A 17,562-nucleotide genomic window follows, 5' to 3' on the forward strand; every position below is an offset into this window, starting at 1 on the left:
ACTTTGGAGGGTGCTTTTGAAATTAGGCCTTTTATGTCCACGCTCACTTTTCTTAAGGATTGATCCACACTCCGTTCAATCAATGGAATTTGTTCCCCATGAAAATGTTCAATGTGTTACGTAGCTGTTTTTCTCCTCATGTAAACAGCGGGGAATAATCAGGACTGGTTTAAAGCTTCTCCATGGCTTAAGAATACTGTTCCCTGGAATCACTGGGAAAGCAAAATCCACCAGTGTGGACACAACTTCAGGACAGGTCCCTCTGCTACCACTCATCGCAGTGACTGACGGCTGCATGGCTGGCCATGCCACCACTTCTCTGCATGGCCCTGCAGGGCCTCTGCCTTTACATATTACCCTGCCCAGGAAACATAACACCTGGCCAGCAGGATGGGAAGCAGATTTCTCTTTCCCATTTCTGTGTAGAAAGGGTAGATAACATTCTATTCAGAGGGAGACAGAATGTAGGCAACATGGCAGAACGGGCCCTGTGCAGGTCCCATGCTTTTTCTGCTGTCATCAGTGGCTGATGGAGGTATGCATACTAAGAAACTCGTTTTTTGTTTGTTTCTGCTGAGGTCATTTGCCATGCTGTAAATGTGTGGAGTGTTTGATTTCTTTCCTCATTTACCAGCAGTGAAATTTGCAGCTTCTTCCATCCTTTCTTAGCATATTAACTACAGCTTGATGGTGGGACTGTTTGCAAAGCATATTTAAGACTTTTCAGCTGGTCAAAGCTGAGCAGAGTTCTTACCTTGAAATCTTACCTCGGCAACTCATATCCGCTGCAACTGATATGCAAGAGATAAAGAGAGCTGTGTCCCTATGTGTCCATGGGATGAGTTTCCTTTAGAGTTCTAATGCTGCAGAACAGAAGTAGTGTTATTCACTGCATCCTTCACAGACACCAGAGCTGGGATGAATGAAAGTTTAAAATAAAAAGTGAGTATTTTGTTGAGAAATTTCAGTTCAATATCGAGTCATTTTGAATTAGCTGTTCTAACTAGCAATATATTTATCGTATGCATACAAATATGGGTAGGTATATAGCCCATACAGTTTCCTTTCAGAAGAAATATATCCTGCTCATTTGTGATTCAAGGTCATTAAATAAGTTACTAGAAAGAGCTGTTAGTACCTGTAAATGAAAAGCAAATCATGTAAATAGGAAAAAATAAATAAACCATCTCTGTTTTTCTCCCAAGTATTATGGAAACAAGGCTGCCTTGAATGATAGCAGAAGTATGGTGGTAAGGCACAGCAATCTGAATTATTTCAGACAGACTCAGATCAGAGTCCTCAACTGCTGTGGTCAGAGATTTTGTATGACATTTGTTCAGAAGGGAATTCAAACTGAAATGAGGTATAAATGTGAAAGAATGCAAAGTCCTATCTGATGTGAAAGTGAAAGTGAGCTGTTAGGCCACATGTCTACACTGAAGGTGGCTGTGTTGGCAACTGTCAGCGATCTGGATTGCTCAGGCAAATAATGGCATTGACAGAGGGCAGGCCAACCACCTAAGTGCTTATTCAGCTTCTTGTGTGCTTTTTCCCATTGTTAGTCTGCTACTGATACCTGAGTTAATGATTTTACAGTAATGCTTCCCCCAGCAGAGAAGCCCATACCCTATTTTACAACCTCAAAGTGCCAAACGTTATTTACTCATGCACTGTTGACAGCAGTGTTTGGGTACCACAACTATCCCTGGGGACACCATAAGCAGTGAGAGCCTTCTTGGTCCTGTTCCAACCCCAAACCCAGTGCCACAAGAGGTATTTGCTTCCCTTCTTTCTCTGCCCTTACAGACTGGTAGTTCTTTGGTCCATTTGCTTCATTCCCTAAATGGGACCATACATCTTCCAGCCCCATCTTTCTTCCTCCATCTGCCTGCTGCCAGGTGCTGTTCTTGGGACAGGAAATTCAGACCCAGCTGTCTCCCTGAACACAAAGGGGATGGCTGCCATCCTGCACGCTTTAGTTCCACCCAAGCCTAGGGGAAAACCTTTCTGCTTATGAGCCAGGCTGCAGGTGCTTCCCTTGACATCATTTCAGTATGCTTAACATCAATAACAATTGATTTCTGAATGTTACAATTGAACTGGTAACATCATGGTGAAAATGGTGATGTCTGGGTTTGGAATCGGTGAGATCTCAGTGCTCCCTTCCACTGAGGTGCATGCTTCTAAAAACTGGCATCATCTGGCAAGAGCCAAGTCCCAAATGTTCTCAAAGGCCAAGCTCTTGTTGCGAATGTAAGTGAATTTAAGTGGAATCCAGCTCCTGTCTTTCTGCTGGTGTGGCTGTGATGGTTTTGGTTTTTTTTTTTTAGTTGTAGGGTGTTGAGGAACATGGAAGGGCTGTTGGTATGGAGATGGGAAAGCCCAGCAATGCGCCATGGGTGCTGGCCTGTGCACCGGGACCTGCCGTGTTCTGCCGTGTGGAAGTGACGGGGGCAGCCCCAGGGGTCTGCGGGGTATGGGGAGAACGTGTGCAGGGTGTGCAGGGGGGCACCCCACGGAGCCGCCCCATGAGGCCGGGCCTTGGTGCCAGGGAACGGGGCCGCACGGCCGGGCGAGCCGGGGACCCGGCTGCAGCGATCTGCAGGGCGCAGCGGCTGCTGCTCCTCGCCCAGCCTCCATGTCAGGCGCGCATAAAGAACCATGTCATGCTTCAGTAGGGGAAGGAAGGGCCGGGAGGGACTGGAGCCGCTCTCTGCTCTCCTATTTTCATAGAAACCGATCTGTGTACCTAGAAAATAACAGGAAGGCGAAGCGCGGGGGGGAGGCGGAGAGGAGGGGGGGGGGATAAGAAGATCCTGTTTTCGGTCGCTGCCCGAGGAGTAATTCGGAGGAGACGGCTCCATATTCCCGGGGCCGCGGCGGCTGCGGCGGGGATGGAGCGGGCGGCGTAGCAGCTCGTACGGGGGGGCCGCGGGCAGCGCCGCGCCCGCCCGCCGCCTCGGGGTGAGGGCTCCCCGGCCGCCCCCGCCCGGCCAGGCGCCCCGCCGCCAGCCGGCTCCCTGTACCGGGGGCTGCTGGGGTTGTGTCCAAGGCCTCCCCCTCCCCCGCGTACACACTCACACACACACACACACACACACACACACTCACACTCACACACACACCCCATCTCCTCCTGCCGCCGCCGCCGCCGGAGAGCTCGGGGATTGATTGCCCGCGGCCCGGCCCCGCTCCCGGCTGCGCCCCGCCGCATCGCACCCCGCGGGGGCTCGGCCGGCTGCCCCCGGGCGGCGTGTGCGGGGCGCGGGGGGTGTGGGAGGGAGGGAGGGAGGGAGGGGGGGACGGCGGCTCCCGCGGCGGCTCCCGATGGCTCGTCCGCGGCCCCGAGAATACAAGGCTGGAGACCTGGTGTTCGCCAAAATGAAGGGGTACCCGCACTGGCCGGCCCGGGTGAGTACCGCGGCGGGGGCTCCCGGCCCCCCGGGCCGCAGCCGCTCCCTTCGCCCTCCCGCGGGGCGGGCACGGCCGGGCCGCATTGAAGCTCCGCCGGAGGCCCCGGCCCCGGCCCCGCCGGACAAGGGGGCGGCGGTGCGCGCCCACCCCGCTATTGTTGTGCATCTTTTCTTTGATCTGCGGATTTCTCCCCGGCCCCCCGGGAGGAGGAGGAGGAGGTGGAGGAAGAGGAAGAGGGAGGGAGGGAGGGGGGCGAGCGCGGGCTGTACCTGGATTGTTATCGCGGGGAGGCGGCTTTGGGAGCCGGCAGCCCTGCCTGCGTGACAGCGATGCTGTTTATTATACGCCCTCCCTCGCCCCGGCCCCCCCGGCTCCCCCCGGGGCACGGGGCCCCAGGCCCGGCGCGGCCCGGAGCGGGCGGGGGAAGGCCCGGGGACGCCCGCGGGGTTGGGGACGAGGCCTGCGCTCAGGTGCTCGGGGCGGCGGGTGCAGCCCGTGGGATGCTGCGGCCCCGCGGAGGGACTGGCTGCCCCGTGGGGTGTCGCACACGCGGCCCCTCGGGCCCCCTGCACGCAGGTCGGTGGGTTCTGGGCCTCCAACCCATCCACCGGCTTCACCTTGTCTCGCACTGCGTTGACTTTCTTGTGTAGCCCTTTGTCACCTTTTACTTGGTGCTGCTGTGATGGAGCGGAGGTGGGAGAACATAGCGGGCGTTTGGCAGCCAGATAAGCACCCCATTGTATTGAGACATCCGTATGTGGTGCAGCCTCAGTAATGTGGAGCAGAGCTTTCTCCAGGGGGGTCTGGTACCATGGCACGCACACAAGGCTGTCCCTTCCCCCAGTTTTGGTCAGTATTGTGTATATGCCTTGGGTAATGTGTTGTTTGAACTTGTTAGCAGGCATTGAGCAGTAGGAGTCCATTTATTTGTTGTCCTCTCCAACCTTCCTGGGGCAATCCCGTGGTAGTTGGTACCATCATTTTCTAGTCAATGAAAGTTGCTGGTGGTTCTAGCGTATGAGAGCATGAATGCAATGAAGTGTTGAGTGCGGCGTGTAGGAAAACAGAGATGGGCAGGATCAAGATGGGCTGACATCTAACATTACCCTTAAGAAGGGAGTCCTTGGAGAGGATACATGTAAGTGGTGAAAAGTGACTGGGAAGGCTCTGAGCACCGCTGAGGGAGCAGCCAAGTGGTGCTGGACATCCAACACTACAAGGAGTGAAGGCCAGCACCACAGGCTTAAGCAAAGGTCGGTAAAGGAGGAATAGAGAGAGAGTTCTAATTATGTAGAGGTGTGTAAATAAGGTGGTACATTCAGTTGTTTTGGCAGAGCAGACCAAAATTAGCATGCAAAAGGCCAAACAATCAACGCTGGGTTGTGGTCATGTTACTCTGTTGTTATACAGATTGCTGAATATACTACCTAATAATGGCAGTTTATGTCAGTGGAATAGCACAATCCACAGAAAATTGACTTCATTCTTACCTCTGTCATGGTTTAATTTACTGTGAAAGTTTTAATTGGAACAGTTGAGACCATAGCCACATGGAAGCATGTTAATCCCTTTCCTTTTTGAACCTCTGATGAACTCCCATTTGTTTACCTATTAGCAGAAAGGGCCCTTTTGTTTCAGTGAGAGTTTTTCCTATAAGAAGAATAATTATATGCTACACAACTGGTCATAGCCTTTGACTAGGTGTCTAAATAGGTATGAAAATGACAATAATATCCAAGAAAGTGTATCTTCGTTTGGAAAAAATAGGTGTGCTGTTAACATCATAACTCACTTCCTTTGTGCAGACTAACAGGATGTGAAGTTCAAGTGAAGGTAAAGCAGTCTCTCATTTGAACATGACTTAGCAAGCTGAGGTGGAAGGTGGAGAGAGCCCAGAGTTGATCATCAGGCGGGATGGGGGGCGTTGGTGCTGGGATGTAGTTGGCCTGGATGTCAAACATCTCTGAATGTGCTGCTCCTGTTGCATGCAATGTGGTGACATATAAACTCCATGTGAGACTATGCTTATATCTGCCTGAAGCTAATGTGTGTTAAAAATTTGTGTTGTCTTTACTAGGATTTTACCTCATTTTTGTTGCCAGGTTTTGCCTGATATGCTCTTCCTTAAGTGAAGGGAAATCCTGGTCATGACGTTGGTCTTGGTTTTGTTTCCCAGAAAACATTATGATACCTGTATGAGAAGAGGAGAATTGTCTAAGTTGAGACAGATATTCTGATTAATTGAATGCCCTTTATCCAGGGGTTTACTTGCTTCCTAATCTTTGAGTGTTTGCTACCTACTTCTTTACACAATTGGCATGTTTGGGTTTTGTATTCTCGTGTGAAAATCAATCTATTTTGCTGCTAATATACTAACTTAAGTCACAACACATTAAAATGGCAATATTGTTGTCCCTACCACATGGTACTTTGCATCTCCGGAGCCTTTGGCAGGAATTTCCTGTGCAGGAACATACTTTTCAAACTGTCTTTAATAGAGCTGAGAAGTGCTAAAGCAGGACAAGAAAGCCTGCCCTATAATGAAGTGCACAGGCACAACTGTCCTGGTTCTTAATCGACTGTGTGTTTCCATGTGCATGGGTACTGTCATGCAGAAAAGCTAGCTCAGATTCCAGGAGCTGCACTGAACCTGGATCTAGCTCAGTTCTCTTGTCTTATTATTAGGTATAATGCTTGTGGGCACAGCCCCCATGTGGCACAACACTACAGACACATCCACCATAAGCAGCAGTCTCTGGTCCAAGGCCATTAGCTCTCCAGCCTCTGAGTGTATGCTGGTCACAGGAACAAGGCTGTCTTTCATTGCTGTAGGAAAAGAGTGAGAAGTCTTAAAGAAAGTGGCCAGATAGTGATGATATACAGAGGGACCATTGAAAAAACTTTGTCTAATGATTGATGGTGCGTTATGATAGCAGCCAAACTGCATTTAATGTTTCTTTGTGAATCAATCTGGGATTAATTTGCAAAGAACCAAATTTGCTACACTTAGCTGAAGTGGTAATGGCCAGTAAATCTTCTATCTTTGCATGTCTCATTCAAGTAGAACTGGTGAATAAGTGCACTGTCTTCAAAGATGCTTTTAGATTGCTGGTGTGTGGAAGATGTCACTCAGGTCCTACCATCTGGAAGGGCTGCTTTGCATTTTGGTATCATGTTCTTTGGAGCAAAGCCAGAATGTCCTTTAGCTTAACTGTGGGACCGTGAGTAGGTTTAGGGCTTAGGCTCCAAGAATGATGTTGAATCTTAATAGTCAGACCAGATAAAGTACTGCAGCAGTTCAGTCTAACAGGGTTTTTTTTGTGTGTGTGTTCACCTTTAGTGTCATTTGTGTTCAGATACTGATTGAAAATACACGATAAATACCAACTGTTCGGGTCATCAGTCCTGTAATCCAACAAATAAGCAACCGTGTGCCAAGGGTACACGTGGAAACACAGGGTAGATGCTGCTCTGCTTAACATATAGGGAAAAAAGGATTCATTTCATTCTACATCTTGTGAACTGTCTTTGCATCTGAGGGACCACATCACTCTGTGCCTTAGTTCCCTATTTTAAAGGACAAGTAATAGCTCTTTTCCCTCTGAAAGGGTGCTGTGGAGATAAAAACCACTAACACTTATGAGTTGCTTGGCTACTGCTGTAATACGAGTTGTATTAGCACACGTGGACAGAAAGATCTCTTTCTTTGGATACCCTGGTTTATCTAGCATGGATGTCTTGTATTATTGAGAAATTGCCCATTGAATAGACACTCAGATGAGATAAAAGGGAAAAATTGGTGGTGGATTCAGAGAGATCAATAATGGTGTTTGTTTTATGAGTGACCCTGAAAGAAACAATAAGCACTTAGTTGCTGAAATTAGCTACTGCTTTAAAAATAGGAAGGAAGCTGTTAATGCAGCTGTAGAAAGAGGAGGAAAAAAAAATCTGGAATGACCTCAATAAAATAAGAGCATGCCCTGGTAAATGGTTGGTGCCATTACTGAATGGAAATCTGGCCTCGTACAGCTGGGGAGGCAAGAAGTAGATTTGGGTAGATGGTCTGTGTGGGGATGGTTACATTGATCTGGGCAAGAGGAAATCCAAGCAGGTAACCCAGTGTTTGGAGAGCAGTGTGTGTAGCAGTGTGTCTGTGTACAGTGGGTAGGAAGAGTGTTCCATGCTGGGAGGAGGACCCAGCTTTAAAGTAGCAGTGCCACAGCAACTGGTTCAAAGGTGTATTTACTGTCTTCTGAATACAAATGTGCTGTTTTCTGACTGCCTGTTCCTGTCTTCCTCCTGCCCAGTGCCTTTATTTTCCTTTGAATTAGCACCTACTTGAGCTCCAGCTTTGCGAGTTATCTGATAATCCTCATATGTGAATAGCACTGTTAAAAAGCATCTGCCTGCAGTGATTGCAAAATGGCATTTGGGGCATTTTAACATGTTAGAGCTGCAAATAGGTATAAAATTTTCAGTGCAGTGCTTACAGCAGTGTGTAGTAAATAGAAATTGGTATCTGTGGCAGGCCCGGCATCATAAATGTGGGGATGGATGCATGATAATTTTGAGCTGAATGAGTCTTCAGTCTTGCTGAGCAGACCCCCACACAGCAAGACATGACACCTTAAAGTAAGAGCTAAAGCAACCCAAGGGAAGGGCTGAAAGGTAAGATTATGCTTATGAGATTTTGGTAGACTGGATGCTAAAAAGGTAAGGCTTATAATACAGCGGTGTTATAGTTTAATACATTATTGGAGAATATTAAAAGCAATTGCTATTACTGAGTGACAGAATTCCAGAAGACTTTCAGTACAGAATTTGGGTGTGGGGGGGGAGGCATTTTGGGCACTGACACACAGATGTTTCAGAAAAGAAACCTGTATCTCCATATATACAGATGGAGCTGGTGGGGTGACAGCTGTGGACCAAGGCCTGTGTTCTGATTGAATTTGGTCAAACACAAGAGACTTAGCCAGGAACAAGCTGGGTCCGTTGCAAGTATGGCAGCTTGGAAATATCAAAGTCTCAAACACATCGCAGAAGAAAAACCGCACATTTTAAGTGTTTGATATTTAAAACAGACCGTTTGTTTTCTTATTAGCTTGAGGATAAGGGAAGGTGGGTTTTCCCTGGCAAGGTTTATCTTTTTTGGCAAAGAATGACAGGCAAAAATCAGATTAGATCCAGAAAACTTCAAAGGGTCCATCAGAAATAGACAACAGATCTTTCTCTGTGTTTTTCTGCCAAAACACAGTCTGCAATCTTTTTCTCCTTGGCCATTTGGGACCTGTCCAGTCCTTCACCATGTGCTTTTCTCCTTTTTTTCCCATTTGGTTGCTCTGTTCTATGACATCACTTTTACCGTGTTACTAAATATGAGTCTCCTGTGACTTTTCTTGTACCAACTCTGGGCTCTTTCCTACTCTGTCCCTCTTTAATTATGTACCTCTCTCATACATCACTACTCAAAGAGCTGTAAGCAGTTTTTCTCAGCAGGTCTCTGCTCCTTTCTGGGGTGAGACAGGATTTGCTGATCACTGCTAAGGTCTGACCAAGGAACTGACTCTGAAGGTGTTGGCTTCTTCACACAGCACTCCCTTGAATTCAGTTGTGTTGCATCTGAAAAGAGATATTTAATGCAGCAAGATCTTTGTGGAACTCTTTTTTACCATCTAAACATGCACCTGGTTGACACTTGTTGCTTAGAGAACTCACACTTAAACTTATATTTGCAAATATCAGGTCATATTTAGGGTGGGTGTGAGTGCCTTTTCAGTGAGTTCATCAGCACAGGGCACTGTTTCCTTCATTTCCTAAAACAAAAATAACAAGGAGTGAAGTGTGAACTCTCCCAGTGTTTGTAAGGTGGGGAACCTCAGCAACTGCTGTTGTTTATCCATACTCTTGTGTTCTGTTTTAAGTGTGACTTATAAACAGATTTCATCTGAGGATTGTAGCTTAAAAAGGAGCCGTCTTTATACATATAATTGGATCATAAGCTGTAAGTAAAACCTTTCAAATTGCTCTTGTTTGGCAAATGAATCATTTTGGGGCCGAGATGTTCTATGTTTGATATTAGCGCAGGCAGGAATATTGGGGGAACTTATTTAAAATTCACTTCCTTGCATCTCTCTCTCTGTCTTTTTAATTAGTTTAAATAACAATCCTCAAATGTGCAAGTCTGATCTTTTTGTGTAAATGACAATAGATGAATAATTTTCTCTTGCAGTGCCTTGTTTTGTAAGTCGAAATGTAGCTAGTCCAGAACGAAGACAGTTGACTCACAAGTTTAGAGGCAATAAGCACTTACAGATTTTCATACTCGTTCCATGCACGCTTTTTGGTAGATGTTTTTCCTTCCCATGCTGAAGCTACTGAGTAATTAACTGGATAGATACATTCTTTGTCCTTTCAGGGAACTCAGTAGACTGTCAAGTCAACGCATGTGTCCTTTCTGTTAGTTCCCATTACATGCATTAATTGACACATCTCCTCTTTTCATTGTTGTGGTGGAGAACCTCTTAGGAGACCCAACTGGAATGAAGCACAGGCAGCAGAACAAGGCTGTCTGCAGTCTTAACTCTTCATTTCCTGCTTTCCCCATCATAATACTAATGGACAATAGTCTTCCTGCATTTAGGGTGATAAAAATATTACAAGCCAGTGACTGCTGTCAGTAAGTGTATATAGTTGTCAGCTGAGGGCAGGTGGAAGGATTTCCTGATAGTGCTGGAAAAGTGATGACAGTGTAGAGCTTTTGGCCAAGCTAACTGTTCAAACAGGCTAACTGACCAGTGCAGACCTTCCCATTGTACAAAAGGCGTCAGGGAGAACGAGGCTGCCTGAGGCCTCTCAGTAATACTGTAATTCAAGTGGTAAATATAGCAACAAACACTGGAAAATAGCTTGTGTGGAGCGGGCAGGAAGAGGATGTGGAGCTGGCTTTGTGAAGGTGCTGGGAATTAGCTAATGTCATGCTGCTTGTGTAGGTGCATTAGCACTTTTGAAGTCTGCCCTCTGTGTCGCCTGTATCTCTGACCTCTAGATACAGTGGGTATGTATGTGTGTCTATGTGCATACCTACTCTGTACGTATGTGTATGCAAACTCATATAAGTGATAGGTGCTTAATGGGTGTCACACCTCACCATGTTAGCGCTGCTCTTGACTGTGGACTCTGAAAGAGGCAGCATCAACAGAGGAGAGCCCAGTAGTTTGGCTTGAAGCACGGTAGGAACAACTAGAATAAACAGTTATTTTAAAGATTCCAAGAAATATTTGGCAGACGAGTGAGTATCGTGAATTAAAGCTTCTAAAACTTAAAGAAGGAAATGGATCCTTACTTCCTCCTCTGGGGAAGGTCCCTGTATTACTGCCTTTGCATTTCTAAGATTGTTTTGTTTCTTTGTTTAACAGCCAGTTCTAAACCTGATACCCAAACTGGAAATAAACTGCAGTTTCGTATCCAGTTCTTCTTTCTTCTACTCAGGCTATTTGACAGGAGAGGCTTGATAATATGTATTTTTGTCTGAACAGCATATGAGACCTGGTGGTTTTTATTTTATATTAATCTGTTGTTTCAGAAAACAAAAGGAAGGTTGGATTTTGATTAAATACTGCAGCATTTTAATGAATGAATGAATGGCCCATGTTACAATATAGTTCCTGTTGCCTCATTCTGAAGTGCCCTGTCCTTCAGATGCTCTCAGGTCAGCCCATGCTGTATCTTTGCTGCACTAAAAAAACAGATGAAGTTCTTGGATTTCAGCAAGATTTAATCCCCATCTCATGGCCTTTTATAAAGCCTTGCTGAAATCTGTAAATGCCTTCAGAGTCAACATGAAAGGAGGAGACCTTGTACCTCGCTCTGGGTAGCACAAAGCCCACAGCTGGAGGGGACAGGCATCCACAGACTTTGGGGTCCACCTGAGAAAAACACATTTAGATCCCTTTCAGTTTTTCATTAGCAGGCTGAAAGGATAATTAACGTACATCTGTAGCCCTGAAAATGTAAACTGGAAACAACTGTTTATTTTGCCTTGCAGCAACATGTAAAAAACCTAGAGAGACCATTTGCCAGCTCTGGTTTGGCTGCTCGAATAGAAGGCATCATGTAACAAAAGAGGGAAAGCAGAGCAAGGAATTTCATATGCCAGAGAATTTCTGTAAGACTATCTGTAAGTTAACGAAGCATCCTGCATGCAGCAGGGTTAGGGTTGGGGAGGAGGGGAGGAGTTCCAGGTTGTGTAGGGACCCTGCAGGATCGCTGTCTTGTCACCCAGGTCATCAAGGAAACAGCGTATCCTTTAGGAGTCAGTAACTTTGTAATCTTTGGGCTCGGAAAGCTCTGCTTGTGGAGCTGCTTTTAAACAGATCTGAAACATCCGTCTGGATGTGCAGTCCAGGTGGGAGAAGCAGGAATATGCAGATAGCGGAACAAATCATTGCAAAGAACAGTACTGATCTTCCAGTCCATCTCCTGATTGATTTATGCATTCTGCATTGAAAGTCATTAGATTCGAGCAGCTCTTTTTTTTTTGCCAATTTCTCTTTGTCTCCCTGAGTCTTAGGCTGTGCAGTGCTCGAGCCTCCATGAGTGGGTTCTGTGAACCAGCCCTTCTATGAATGCAGGGGGACAGGCTGGTACCTCTGAAAGAACCAACCAGCCAAACGTGGCCATTCCCCATGTCCCTAACCTGCTGTTTGGTTGCTCCTTCTTCATGGGAGAGCTTTAGATGTCGGGCACTTAATGGTTTACCTTTTCCACAGCACGTATCAGTATCTTCCATGGGGCGGGAGGGAAGGAAGCCCTGATCAAGTGGCATGTAAACTAGGCTGTGTGACAGGCCTGCTGTCAGGTGACAGCAGGAAGCAGAGCCCTGTGCCTCAGGCTGGGCTTTGTGTCCTTCCTCCTTTCAAGGAGGTGCTGTGAAGGTTGAGCTGTGTGGTGTCTGAGTGTGGCAGGATGGAGGCAAGGTGCCTTATTCCTGGGTGTCAGTTATTGCTAAGCACTGAATCAGTCCCTTCAACCCTGCTGGCTGCTGCTGTGGCATGTGCTGGCACCTGGATGTGTGTGCATCATGCGCTCCCTTCAGCTTTTACCAGCCCTCCTGGCCGTCCTGATGAAACTGTTTTCCTGGGTGCAGTCACGCAGCGGGTGTCTGCCCGCTCCAGCAGGATGTGTGTTTGCATGTGGGGATTTCTGCACGCTGCCCTGACCTCTGCAGCACATTGGCTGTCCATTATTGGCTTCCTGTAGTATTACTGCTTCCATCTTTCTCTCTCTTAGGTTGCCAACCCATTTTCCCAGATGTGTTTGCCTTTTCCTTTTGCAGTCTAAGTTTTGGTTTGCCATTGCAGCTCTCATTTCTCACCGACCCAGTGCTCTGAGTCATTTGTCAGATCCATTTCACTGTCGCTGGTTTTGGGGGAGTGGCAGCATGTTCATACACACACACAAGCATGAGGTTACCTTTGTGGTGCTGTGAAGCTCCCAGCCTGCTGCCCTGTGCTGCCTCATCCAGAGCATGGGGACAGATCTGGGCAACAAGGAACCCAAGCAAGGCAGCTCATGCCAGGCAATCTGCCCTAGTATCATGGCATCTTGTTTGCTTAAACTGGTCGGTTGCTCTCTGGTTTTCATCCCAGATGTCCCTCTTTCTACCTGACTCCGTGTACATTTGTATTTATTCAAGGACTTTGTGATACAGTGTTGTCTGGGATCCAATTAGGCAGCATTCACTCGGGATTAGCTACATATGGAAGTGTTAGTACTATGGAGGTTGCTGTAGCTTAGCACCATGCCCTTGTTCTCAGTCCAGCTCACCCTACTGATGAGGAGCAGCCCCATGCAGGACCAGCTGCTGGGCTGGAGGGTCACTGCTCTGGTTGCTACATAACAGCAGAAGGAAAATGCTTTTCCCTATAGTTGCGATCTCAAAAGACAGTGTCCCAAAGCAAGCTAAAGAGTTCAACTGCACAAAGATCCCTTGTTTTCAATAAAACCACTTACATGTGTGGTGCCCTGCCTGCAGAAACACCAGCGCCTTGGGGGGAAGGCAGGCATTCATCTCAAAGAGGAAAAAAAATAAAAGATGACATTCCTCACTGCAGTGCCTCTCCAAATACCAGGGCTTTTGTAAGATATTAGCAGTGCACCAAACTCCACAGATAATTCCTTTCGTATGGAGCCTGGATCAGGTGACACACATGTGTTTGCATTCTCAGGTATTCCCTTTTGCTGCTTTATATCAGGAGTTATTTTTCAAGATCTCCCTCTTGTGTGAGCTTTATTTTTCTTTGTCACACGGTATTTCTGTCGCAGCCTTTAGAGGAAGGTAGCATAAAGTTATTAAGCCTCGTGGCTAGAATTTTAATGTCTGCAGCAATACGTCACCTGTAATAAGCCTGTCCTGTCTGTTAATATTTTGCTTTCTCCACGTTTGTTTGAGATACTCTGCTTTGCAGCTTTCTGATGCCATTAAGGGAGCAAGTCAGTTTTCTGCACAGCTTTTTTGAATTGGTGCTTCTGGTGAAATGATGAGAGTTCCAGGTTAAGAGATGAACAGCGATTAGAGAAGACACAGTTGTCAGACAAGGCTCTAAAGCATTAAAATGCTGTGAATGTTTTCTCCTTGTCTATTGCAAGATGTTTTATGCCATCGCCTGCCTTACAAATGAGTGGATTCACCTGTGTGTATAATTGCCATGTTATTGTGCTGGATGGGACCTGATCACACAAAGGCAGAGGCTTTGTTTGTGCTGCCAAATTGCGTGCCCAGCTGTGCTGCAGGATCAAGCTCCTCACTGTTACGTTTCTAGAAGCTCATAATAATAAAGATTTTAGTGGCAATATGTTAAGAAGAATACCAGCTTCCTCAGCAGATGTGGGAGCAAGGGGAGCAATTTTTTAATGAGAAGCTTTTCCTTCTCCTGAAACACTTGCTGCTGGATGGAGTGTTGGTTTACTCCTTTGTCAGAGGTGGCAATGCACTTGACCTGGTGTCATATCAGGAATGTCAGAGCTGGCTGCAGGACAGGTCAGCTGGAAGGGACTGCCATCGTGTGGGGTGGAGCTGGGGTCTGTAGGATAAAAAGTACAAGCATTAAGAGCTACAGCTGTGGTTGCGAAAGATGGCTTGGACATGGCACATGCCTTCACCAGTGCATTAAGAAGTTAAAGCAAAACAGTGTGCTGGCTCCATCAGTTAGGTTGTGCCATAGCAGAGGCTGGGGCAGTGATGAAAACTGCTGTTAAAGGACAACTGCTCAGCTTGCAGTGACCCAAGGCTGGGTCCTTTTTCTCTTCTGCAGGTACAGATCTGTAGTTTGTCAGCAGTTAGCAGGAAAGCCTGACTTTGAGTGAGAAGTGATTGCAGACCACTCTGTCTCATTGGCTTGCAGGTAGTTTGTGGTTTCTTATTCCCCATGGACTGACTACATGTTGTTGTACATGTGATTTGCACAACAAAATAATTAGACCTGGATGCCAATGGCATTTAGTGATTGCAGTTCCAGACTCAGATCTTCAAACTGCTGTAGAGTCACCTCAGTGAGGATTGCTGCAGTCCTCTGATGTTATTTGTACTTGTTAGCTGCACATACAGCTAACAAAACAGGTCCTGGAGGGGGAAGGTTTGCTGATCTCAGAGGTCCAGGTGGCTGCAACCTCCCAGGTCCCCAAGTTGGCAACTCACTGCAGCAGGTGAGTCAGGCTGTTTCCTTCTCTGTCTCTCAGATCTTTGTGTCTATGCCCCGTAAGCTGCGGGTTCATACCTTCACATTTCCGTACTCAAAACAATTCTAAACGTGAGCTGTAGTGTCAACAGGGCTCTGTGTACCTTGTGGGAAGCTGGGCCAGATCTTGCACCTGAGCTTGCAGTACTCCTCAGCCTGAAATATGTGCCATGCTGTCTTTCTTAACCGAGTCTTTGGGGAAGTGCTTTGCATTGGAAAAGAAATAGTAAATGCAGACAGCTGAGTTGGGGGGAGATTGCAGCCCTCCAGAAAGGTGCTTACCTTTTATCTTTAAGCATAGCAAAGTGAGTGTTAAGGACCAGCAACACTTCTTCCAGTAGCAACTTGGATGGGGAAGTGCAGAACAATGGGCAGGTGGAGCCGATGGACTTTGAGTACAAAACTTGGTAGTGTTATATAAGCAAATGTCAGTGCCCTGGGCATGCTGCATCTGGCTGGAAAGGTTCTGATCAAACTGACTGAGCAAAATGTCCAATTGTATGAATAGCACATTCTTCCTTAATTCTTCCACATTCTAGCATACGTATTGAAGGCCTACAAATATTCCTCAGCCTCACATGTTCTTAAAGCATTATTCATTCGCTCCTTCCAGCAGATCTGATGTGATGGGGCAGGATGCACTGGGCATTTAGGGGAGGGAAATGGTGCGATTTTTGTGTCCCTTTGGCTTACCAGGAGAGAGTGGCAAGAGAAAAATGAGGTGTTTGTGTGTGTTCAGCCCTGACAGCTTCTCATTTGTTGTGTCTCGACTGCTTAATTAGATCTTATTTCTGCATGTCTTTGAAACACATTATTGTATGTGCATTTCTCGCAGTCTTTTAATATTTCAAGACAAAAATATTTGTAGTAAGATGATAAAGTAGAATAACCAAATGTTGTCATCATCATACGCTTCAATGAGGAGTTTGTGAGCGCAGTGGTTTGTTCAGCTGAATGCACGTTGCAATCTAGTTTGATAACAGGGATAATTCAGATAAAGGAGAATCAGACATCATTGTGCTTATGCTTAAAGGTAATCAGAAGTAAATGCAACGTGCCTCAGGACTGGCGGCGTTTGTTAGAAATGAACAGCCTTTCACCACCTCTTCACAAGTAAAAAGTAATTTTGTGAGCCGTGAAACTTAAGAAGATGATTTTTCTCTGGCACACCTTTGTGTGGGTTCCCTGCTGGCTCTCACTGCAGCTCAGCTTGCTCAGCAAGCTGCCTCTCAGCGTATCCACTGCTTGTCTGTCTGTCCTCTGATGGACAGCCTGTTTGTCACAAAACATGGGGATGCTTAGTAGACTTCTGACTTTTCCTCTTCTGTCCAGTGTGGCCAACTTGGCTGGAGTTATTACAGGTAAGAGTCTGGCTGATAGTTGTGTGATCACATCCTTTCACTTCCTTAGGAAACAGACTGGAGGAAAAAAAACCCAAACTCCCAGTGTTAGCACTGTTACTTTGCTATAAGTGGCAGGGAAACATTTCATTTGGAGAAAATGGAGTAGTTTTGCAATAGCCCAACTTTGGTGTGTGGGCAGTGGGAGGATTGTGACCTGAAATCCTCATCTGACCCAGCTGAAAGTATCTTCTCTTGGCGACACCTCGCTACTCATCGGTGGGCCTCAGGTGCTTGGTATGAAGTGCCATTGTCCCCATTTGTAATGAGTGAAGGAGAGCAGCAGTGTGGCCAATGTCATCCCAGAGGCTGTTGGCAGAGGCTTTGTATCTGCTGAGCCTCCACCAGCATCCCTGTCCTCCAGCCCTGAAAGCTCATGGAGGCCTTGAATCACACCAACACATCTGTTACCTACAAAGCTGTGAGTACAGGTACTAGTCATGCAGAACTAAGCTTTGGCCCCATTTTCATACTGAAGATGAAAGCTGCTCTAGAGAAAGTGCGTTTCAACTTTCTGTCTTAAAAATATGCTGCTAATTAGGGATGTAAAGGGGCAGAACTCAGCTGCAGGACTGCTCATCTTTCCTAGCGAGACACTGCCTGCCAGCATTGTTTGGACTCCAACTAACCCTTCATTGTCTTCTATCTCGTTGAGGTCCTGAGCATGCACAGAAAGAAAGGATTGATGTCTTTATATTGTCATTTCTGGCTGTCTGCAGGATCCCCTTCAGCCATTTTCAGCAGTGCTCAAAAGTATGCTCTGCTGTTTTTAATCTTGTTTTGCTTTTTGTTTTTGCTGGTGGCACTCTTCCATGCCCAGAGACTTTCTTAATTTTTACTTTTGTAGCTGTGCAATTCCACCTTAATTAAGCTGGATTCTGCTTCTAGTCTCACCCTTCACAGAGTTATCTCTTTTAATGGGTGAAAAAGTGCATATGCCAGCATTCCTCAGTGGGAGTTCTAGTATGTGATGTGCATCAGGGAGAGAGCTGTGCTCTGCTTCAAACACT

General features: G+C 46.6%; 2 protein-coding genes across 3 annotated transcripts in view; one reads left to right on the top strand and one right to left on the bottom strand.

Moving 5' to 3' along the window:
- Positions 1–743: 743 nt before the first annotated feature.
- On the bottom strand, positions 744–4,342 carry LOC146758449 (uncharacterized). The gene is made up of 2 exons (XM_085515439.1): positions 3,684–4,342; positions 744–863 (listed from the first exon to the last, which is right to left on the bottom strand). The coding sequence occupies exons 1-2, from the start codon at positions 4,335–4,337 to the stop codon at positions 858–860; spliced, it is 660 nt and encodes a 219-aa protein (XP_085371565.1). The 5' UTR covers positions 4,338–4,342; the 3' UTR covers positions 744–857.
- Positions 3,288–17,562, top strand: part of HDGFL3 (HDGF like 3) — a 32,492-nt gene continuing 18,217 nt past the window's right edge. The window contains exon 1 of one of the 2 annotated variants that reach the window (XM_015872976.3): positions 3,288–3,411. In XM_015872976.3, coding sequence (XP_015728462.1) covers positions 3,328–3,411 — 84 coding nt within the window. In that variant the 5' untranslated portion in view covers positions 3,288–3,327. Of the gene's footprint in view, positions 3,412–13,444; positions 13,644–17,562 lie in introns of those variants that run through there. The other variant, XM_085515440.1, reaches the window with a different exon arrangement.

This window comes from Coturnix japonica, chromosome 14 (genome assembly GCF_054131305.1).
Source record: "Coturnix japonica strain WE chromosome 14, WE-NBRP24, whole genome shotgun sequence".
Classification (NCBI taxonomy): Eukaryota; Metazoa; Chordata; class Aves; order Galliformes; family Phasianidae; genus Coturnix; species Coturnix japonica.